Raw genomic sequence first — 9,081 nt, 5'->3', positions numbered from 1 at the left:
ACCTAACAGTGTCTGTCTGACTGTGTGTCTGTCTGTGTGTGTGTGTGTGTGTGTGTGTGTGCGTGTGCGTGACAGAAAGAGAGACAGAGAGAGAGAGAGATACAAATCAAAAAGCACTGAAATTCCAATTTTGCACTGCACACCTCACAGTGTCTGTCTGACTGTGTGTGTGTGTGTGTGTGTGTGTGTGTGTGTGTGTGTGTGACAGACAGAGAGAGAGAGAGAGAGAGAGAGAGAGAGAGAGAGTGACACTTGCTGTGTATTTAAAAAACAAGCACTCAAACAAACGAAAGAGAATGACAGACGCAGAAGGCGATTGCACTGTTTGTGGCAACCGACGATGCCTTGCTCTCCCCTTGTACAGTGCGTCGTGAAGGCATGTGTGGACCAGGAGATGAGAGGAACAGGAGCCACAGAGCGTCAGCGGCAGACATCCAAGCTGCACAGGGCACACGCGGCGCCACGCAGAATAAATGACGTTCCTGAGGCGCAGCCCAAGGCCAGCCACCCGTAGCCTCCTCGCCTCCTCCTCCCGGGACCTTTGAGGAGCACCCCCCAGCCACAGGTACTCATTCCAATGTTACACAATGGCCCAGCATCACAGGCCATCTCCTCACATTGAAATCTCTCCTGATTTCTGTTGCTTTTCCCTCATCTCTGAGCCGCTGAGTGTGTGTGTTTGTGTGTGTGTGTGTGTGTGTGTGTCTGTGTGTGTGTGTGTGTGTGCGTGTGTGTGTGCGTGTCTCTCTTTTACACAAAAAGCACATGTGAGTGCAATTGAAACGGCATTAATATGCAATGCACAGGACTTGCCAACTGGGCGCCCTCCTGTGGACCACAGATGCAATTGATTGTCCAAAGCTGTTAATTTCTGCGGCACTAACACCTTCTGACACTTTGTACCGCATTGAGCCAGCAGAGGGAGCCCCTCTTGTCAAATCCCAGTTGCACAGCAGCTGCCCTGCTTCTGTCTGTGTGCTTTGGTGTGTGTGAGTGTGTGTGTGTGTGTGTGTGTGTGTGTGTGTACGTGTGTGACAGACAGACAGACAGAGAGAGAGAGAGAGAGAGAGCGAAAGAGAGAGATACAAATCAAAAAGCACTGAAATTCAAATTTTGCACTGCACACCTCACAGTGTCTGTCTGACTGTGTGTCTGTCTGTGTGTCTATGTGTGTGTCTGTGTGTGTGACAGACAGAGAGAGAGAGAGACAGAGAGAGAGAATGATTGACACTTGCTGTGTATTTAAAAAACAAGCGCTCAAACAAACGAAAGAGAATGACAGACGCAGAAGGCGATTGTACTGTTTGCGGCAACCGACGATGCCTTGCTCTCCCCTTGTACAGTGCGTCGTGATGGCATGTGTGGACCAGGAGATGACGCAGTGCTCCAAAGGCCTGGTTCTGCTGTCCCTTCTGCGGTCTCCTGCTGCAGACGCTTCTGTGCAGGGAAAGTGCTTCCGAAAAAAGTTTGCAGCTCTATCTCCAGATAGGAGGGTCTGACAAAGACACGGCGGGCACCCTTGGAGTCGGGGAACGATTCTGCATCCGTGGACGCATCACACGACCGTTCTCCAACTACTGCCCCATCCTGCAAAGGTACTCTGAACCATGCCATGTTGGGCACCTGCGGATGCGCCCGGACACGGGCAATGCAATGACAGTAGAACCAGGCCCTCTGCACCTTCCTTTCTCCCATTGGGACCGTTTTGTCCCATCCTTTTTGGTCCCATTCGCCATATCTCCAGAACCGAAGAAGCCATCGGCGTGGGCTCTTCGCCACAGCGTCCGGCACCAACCAAAACCCCCACCTAGACACCAACATCAGCCTTCTACACCTCTTACTTTTTCAGTTATTCCACTTTTGTCCCATCCTCTCCTGGCTTTTTCCCCATAACCCTAACCCTAACCCTGTCATTTAAGCCTCATCATACCTGCAGTGGGCCACTGGAGGGAGACAAATCACCAAGCACTGAAATTCAAATTTTGCACTGCACATCTCACAGTGTCTGTCTGACTGTGTGTGTGTGTGTGTGTGTGTGTGTGTGTGTGTGACAGTTAGACAGACAGAGAGACAGAAAGAGAGACAGTGAGACAGAGAGAGATACAAATCAAAAAGCACTGAAATTCAAATTTTGTACTGCACACCTCACAGTGTCTGTCTGACTGTGTGTGTGTGTGTGTGTGTGTGTGTGTGTGTGTGCGTGACAGAAAGAGAGACAGAGAGAGAGACGGAGAGAGAGAGAGAGAGATACAAATCAAAAAGCACTGAAATTCCAATTTTGCACTGCACACCTCACAGTGTCTGTCTGACTGTGTGTCTGTCTGTGTGTCTGTGTGTGTGTGTATGTGTGTGACAGACAGAGAGAGAGAGAGACAGAGAGAGAGAGAGAGAGAGAGTGACACTTGCTGTGTATTTAAAAAACAAGCACTCAAACAAACGAAAGAGAATGACAGACGCAGAAGGCAATTGCACTGTTTGTGGCAACCGACGATGCCTTGCTCTCCCCTTGTACAGTGCGTCGTGAAGGCATGTGTGGACCAGGAGATGAGAGGAACAGGAGCCACAGAGCGTCAGCGGCAGACATCCAAGCTGCACATGGCACACGCGGCGCCACGCAGAATAAATGACGTTCCTGAGGCGCAGCCCAAGGCCAGCCACCCGCTGCCTCCTCGCCTCCTCCTCCCGGGACCTTTGAGGAGCACCCCCCAGCCACAGGTACTCATTCCAATGTTACACAATGGCCCAGCATCACAGGCCATCTCCTCACATTGAAATCTCTCCTGATTTCTGTTGCTTTTCCCTCATCTCTGAGCCGCTGAGTGGGTGTGTGTGTGTGTGTGTGTGTGTGTCTGTGTGTGTTTGTGTGTGTGTGTGTGTGTGTGTGTGTGTGTGTGTGTGCGTGTCTCTCTTTTACACAAAAAGCACATGTGAGTGCAATTGAAACGGCATTAATATGCAATGCACAGGACTTGCCAACTGGGCGCCCTCCTGTGGACCACAGATGCAATTGATTGTCCAAAGCTGTTAATTTCTGCGGCACTAACACCTTCTGACACTTTGTACCGCATTGAGCCAGCAGAGGGAGCCCCTCTTGTCAAATCCCAGTTGCACAGCAGCTGCCCTGCTTCTGTCTGTGTGCTTTGGTGTGTGTGTGTGAGTGTGTGTGTGTGTGTGTGTGTGTGTGTGTGTGTGTGTGTGTGTACGTGTGTGACAGACAGACAGACAGAGAGCGAGAGAGAGAGAGAGCGAAAGAGAGAGATACAAATCAAAAAGCACTGAAATTCAAATTTTGTACTGCACACCTCACAGTGTCTGTCTGACTGTGTGTGTGTGTGTGTGTGTGCGCGTGTGTGTGTGCGTGACAGACAGTTAGACAGAGAGAGAGAGAGAGATACAAATCAAAAAGCACTGAAATTCCAATTTTGCACTGCACACCTCACAGTGTCTGTCTGACTGTGTGTCTGTCTGTGTGTCTATGTGTGTGTGTGTGTGTGTGTGTGTGTGACAGACAGAGAGAGAGAGAGACAGAGAGAGAGAGAGTGAGTGACACTTGCTGTGTATTTAAAAAACAAGCACTCAAACAAACGAAAGAGAATGACAGACGCAGAAGGCGATTGTACTGTTTGCGGCAACCGACGATGCCTTGCTCTCCCCTTGTACAGTGCGTCGTGATGGCATGTGTGGACCAGGAGATGAGGCAGTGCTCCAAAGGCCTGGTTCTGCTGTCCCTTCTGCGGTCTCCTGCTGCAGACGCTTCTGTGCAGGGAAAGTGCTTCCGAAAAAAGTTTGCAGCTCTATCTCCAGATAGGAGGGTCTGACAAAGACACGGCGGGCACCCTTGGAGTCGGGGAACGATTCTGCATCCGTGGACGCATCACACGACCGTTCTCCAACTACTGCCCCATCCTGCAAAGGTACTCTGAACCATGCCATGTTGGGCACCTGCGGATGCGCCCGGACACGGGCAATCTAATGACAGTGGAACCAGGCCCTCTGCACCTTCCTTTCTCCCATTGGGACCGTTTTGTCCCATCCTTTTTGGTCCCATTCGCCATATCTCCAGAACCGAAGAAGCCATCGGCGTGGGCTCTTCGCCACAGCGTCCGGCACCAACCAAAACCCCCACCTAGACACCAACATCAGCCCTCTACACCTCTTACTTTTTCAGTTATTCCACTTTTGTCCCATCCTCTCCTGGCTTTTTCCCCATAACCCCTAACCAAGAAACTTAAAAGGAAGGAACGCAACAAACAGTGTTAATATAAAAATAGAATACCTAACGCCAAACAGTTCAGTGGACGGGGACGGAGCTGAGAGGAAAACGGAAGTAGAGACCGAACAAGGTCCAGGAGGCTACGCATGACGTGCGGCGGCCCCTGCATCTCCAATGTACCTCTATCCAACCACCCAGTCGTCGGATGAGGTGGGGAGGTTCATTGCGTTTCTATCTCAAAACCCTAACCCTAAGACTCGAGCTCTTCAACGGCATGCATTTTTAATTTGGCTTTGACATTTAGGCATATTGGGGCCTGATGAATGTAAAAACAAAGAATTAGCAGATTTTTTTTTTTTTACCTTATTTATTTTTTAATGAAAAATAAGAGACCACATATTGGGATATTTGTTTAAAATTTTGATAGGATAGTAGCAGTATAATGTCCTGAGTATTTTGGTCTAAATAACCCAAAATGTGATGTCCACATATGTAGACGCTAGCCATTGATCCCTGTATTTCAGCTAAGATAAGCGTTTACGTTTTTATGTACAGTGGTCCTTTGTTTATTACAGGAGTTACAATCCAAATTTTCCCTGCGATAGTTGAAATCCGTGAAGTTACACAGCCTTGACCTGAATTTTAAAAATGTTTGGAAAAAGCACTATGCTGCTAAAAAAAATGAAAAATAAATATTTACAAAATATCAGGATAAATATTTATTTTATGTGCTTGATGTGTGTGGCAGAGCATGATCTGCAGTGCCACTGCAGGGAAGGCGGAGACACCTGAGCAACATCTGCAATCACGCCTTGCCAGCTTAAAGTCTGTGCTCTCTCGCCTGTTGTGTTGGTGTGTGTCGGGCTGTGAGTTGAAAAGCTACAGCTGGCTGTGTGGGTACAGCAACCATGTGTGAAAAGTGGTCATTAAAGAAATGCTAAAAATCGTGTTCATGTAAAAATCGTCGGGTCTGCCGTGGTACAATGGGACTTCTGCTCCTGAACCTCTGCGCACAGCGTCTGCAAATCGGGGCTGTACGAAGTCACTTCATCCTTACGCAAGACTGTAAGCTGTCATCTGTGAGGCGCAAGCGGTGTTTGTTTTTACCATAGTTCATGGTGGAGAATAGCTGCTTTTAGTGCGTTTTGCTCCCTGTAGTCGTATGAATGGCAAACTACACTCATTGGCAGCAGCATAGGCACACTTAAAATTTCTTCTGAAATTTTCCCTCTCTAGTTGTATTTATACTGGTCTGGAATTGCACAGTAATAAGGATTTCACTGCATGTCTTGCTGTGTATGATTGTGTAAGTGAAAAATAAAATTTGAATTTGATTTGCTCTGGTACAACGTGGCAAACGTGAAGATAAAAAATCCTCCCAATCCCTCTCCTATGGGAGTTATGCCTGTGCAATGTTCTCTCTTACACACACCGACTCTCACTTTCTCTCTTTGCCTTTTTTTTTGTATCTCTCACACTGATAAGTACAGCCTGAGGCTGCATATGTCTCAGGTGTGCTGTTACCTGCCCAGATGTGTTCTTTCTTTTGCGATGGAGGCAGAAGTAGGTATGTCCCATATTTACTCTCATTAAGTCTATCAACTATCTTTTAAGTCAAAATTGGACCTGCTGTTAGAAAAGTCAGGCAGCTTTGTACCTCATATGATCAGCTGATTTGTTCAATATAACTGGAATAATGCGCATTTCATAGAACTGTAAGCCTGCAAACAGTATTTTGTGAAGCGTTAATTGCTCTGCACTGAAATGTATTTGGGGTTGTAGATATAATTGATAATTAATAGTTGGTGTGTTAAATTGTGTACCTATGAATTTGTTTTATCGTTTCACTATTCTAAAGTAGAAATTAAAGGTTGGTGGGTATTTTCAGTGTACATATAAATGTTACCACCAAGTTTTTGACAGTTTTTGTCATTCGACAATTGTACTTTTTAAATATGTTCAAGAGAAAACTCAAGGTCCTGTCAGACCATTATAATCTTTTGTGGCTATCAGGATGTGTGACAGATCACATCAAGATATTTATCACTTTAAGTTCATACCTATAAATGTAACAATATTCCCAGGAGCATGATAAATATTCAGTACTTCATTCCATTACACACACACACACGCACACACGCACAAATGTAATTTGCAAATCCTATTTAACTTGTGCAAAATTTGTGAGCATGAATATTTAGAGTATTTGTATTTTTCGTGTTAGGCATTCTAAGGAGTCTAGAGAAAGCTTTGTTTTTGCACATCACTAACACGATTAAGTCAGTGTTTTACATGTAAATCACGGAGAAGTTTGAATGATGAGAAACACTAGCTCCAATCTAGATTATGCCTTTTTCTGGGAAAATTGTTTTTGTTATTTATTTTTTACCTGCCTTTTTAACCTTTACAGTGCTCCAACTGTTTCGAAAGGCAAGTTGGAAATCTGTTTATATTTACTATGTTTGTGATCATACTGATCCAACATACCTATCCACTTCTGTTTTCCATAGCACTTTCCCTGCAGGGGTCAATAAAGCTAACTTAGAAACAACACAAAATGATAACTTGCCTCTCCATAAAGAACTTGTGCAATAAAACTGGCTTAAACGCATCGAAGGTGTTGAAATGTTCAGCAAAACTTCATTTTCCTTTCATTCCTGTGAAAGTTCATCAGTCCCCTCAGGGGGTTGCATTTGATTGCTCTGTGAAAACATACTGCTCTGTCAGGCTCTTTTATTTAAATGGGAGGAGGCAGCATGCACATATTACCCCACTTTCTTTTATTCAGTTTGAAAAAAAAAAAGAACTAGCATTTAATCGAAGGTTAGCAGATATTTCATAACCATTTTCTAGTTATAGTACATGAGATTACTATCTTATTTACAAATCACTTTTTCTTTATCTTTATTTTGTCATATATGGTGACATTAATGATGACATATTTGTCATGTGCATACTAGAATTGTTTGTCTCATAACACAATTAAAATACAATATCTGTTTCAACTTTGCCAGGGGACTCCACAGTGTAAAGATAGAGACTCAGTTAACAGAGCAGCCAACAGCAAATGAAATGTTAAGAGGCTGGATAAGATTCAATTCAGAAGTGATTATTGTTGTGAACTGCTCTATCAATAAAACTGTTTACTGATAAGAACATGAAAAATTATCGGTGTGATTTTTGTTTGTTTCCCTTAAATGTGTTTGGTTTTGTTAAATATACATTTTATTATTTATGCAGATAAAACTGACCTTAGATTAGCAATCACAAAATGAGTAATTTAGCAATAAATGTGATGAAGATGTTTACATGTTTTTGTGCTCAGAGTAAGAAGAATTTGCTAGAGATCTGTGGAATCTACCTGACCAGCCTCAGCACAACATGATCTTTCACTTTTTCATCGGTGAGTTCAGTTTCTAATCACTGCCATATGTTTTCTGAACTTTTACTCAGTGAAGGAAGGAACATTAAAAGTCAGTAGAGCTTGGAAACAAAGCACCTGGACTTCTTTAAGTTTCCTGAAGACAGTTCACCTCGCATCCAAGAAGCGTCTCCAGTTATAAAATGAAATGGTGGAGAGCCCTGGGTATTTAAACCCTAGTAGGAGTGATCCCAAAAGAGGGCCTGGGAAGGATCTCAAAACTGGATTATAGATGGCAAACAGTTGGTGTCACAAGCCAAGCCCGCTGTTCAAAGATGGTCGTTCACAGTGGGCATAGATTGCTTCTTCCACTCCTCTTTCAAACCATCTGTATTCTCTGTCCAAAATGTGGACATTGGTGTCCTTGAAAGAGTGACCTTTGTGCTTTAGATGCAGATGGACAGCCGAGTCTTGTCCCATCAAGGTGGCTCTTCTGTGTTGTGCCATGTGTTTATGCAGTGGCTGTTTGGTTTCTCCAATGTAGAGGTCTGAGCATTCCTGTCACGGCCGGTGGACCAACTCGAGCGAATAGACTCTAATGCAGACAGCACTCAGAGACACAGGGACTTAGGTAGAGTGACAAAGTAAGCAATGAATCTACTACTCAAATAATTCTATGACACGCTATGAATGAGAATAATGCTATTATCCACTAGTTCCTTGAACAGTACCATAAGCACAACTCAAATACTCCTATGGATGTACTAGAACAACACTATGAGAGTCACATGTTTACAAAAACACTGAGAAACAAGAGGCTAGAAAATCACTACATGAACTGTGAGGGGGTCCATGAGGGAGCCTTGGGGCTGTCATGGACGAGGGCTGGGGACCCGACACTTCCAGTGCAGGACCCCTGGGGTGTGGGACAGAGGGAAAGGGTGTGGTGGTATTCTCACTCACTGAAATGAGGGAAACAGGTGTTAGAATGGGTGTCAGATGCCGATCCAAGGTGTAAGTTGCAAATTGCAAAGTCTTTTCACAGGCGCAGGTGAAGCATAGAGGGGTAGGTGGTCAGGGTGAGGTGCAAAGGTAATCCGATGAGTGATCTGTTGAAGTCAGAGTGCTGGGTGGGGAGCAAGGCAGGTGAGCATAGTTGGAGAAACTGCGAGTTGAAGCGATTGAACCAAGGCAGGCTATGGCAGTGAGTCTCAGCAACATCCGGAAATTTTCTGTGAGCAGAAAGTCAAATTTAGGATTAACTATAATCGCGACTAATGAGGGCTAGCAGACAATCTGGGCTGCCGGCTTAGGTGCAGCCTTTCAGCAGTGATGCGGCAGCTCTGCCCAGAGGTGGAAATGCCAGGATTGTGAAAAAACCCCAGCACTCACGCAAAGCATGACAATTCCAATCACTTTCTTTTCAAGCTCTTTAGACTACCGTGACCTGGATAACAAAACATTAGAATTCAATGTTTAATCTAACAATGAATAAAACTTCCTGTAA

General features: G+C 45.0%; 1 protein-coding gene and 1 long non-coding RNA gene across 2 annotated transcripts in view; both read left to right on the top strand.

Moving 5' to 3' along the window:
* Positions 1 to 221: 221 nt before the first annotated feature.
* Positions 222 to 4,935, top strand: LOC146384678 (uncharacterized). The gene is made up of 4 exons (XR_014800908.1): positions 222 to 565; positions 1,344 to 1,595; positions 2,515 to 2,715; positions 3,663 to 4,935. It is a non-coding gene; the product is annotated as an uncharacterized LOC146384678 (long non-coding RNA).
* A 2,540-nt stretch (positions 4,936 to 7,475) lies between these two features.
* Positions 7,476 to 9,081, top strand: part of lamb4 (laminin, beta 4) — a 69,084-nt gene continuing 67,478 nt past the window's right edge. The window contains exon 1 of the mRNA XM_084936727.1: positions 7,476 to 7,616. Coding sequence (XP_084792853.1) covers positions 7,595 to 7,616 — 22 coding nt within the window. The 5' untranslated portion in view covers positions 7,476 to 7,594. The remainder of the gene's footprint in view (positions 7,617 to 9,081) is intronic.

The sequence above is a fragment of the Perissodus microlepis genome, chromosome 7 (assembly GCF_051167445.1).
Source record: "Perissodus microlepis isolate ML-2025 ecotype Zambia chromosome 7, ASM5116744v1, whole genome shotgun sequence".
Lineage (NCBI taxonomy): Eukaryota > Metazoa > Chordata > Actinopteri > Cichliformes > Cichlidae > Perissodus > Perissodus microlepis.
Note: the sequence above shows the minus strand (reverse complement) of the source record. Positions and strands in the feature narration are given on the sequence as shown.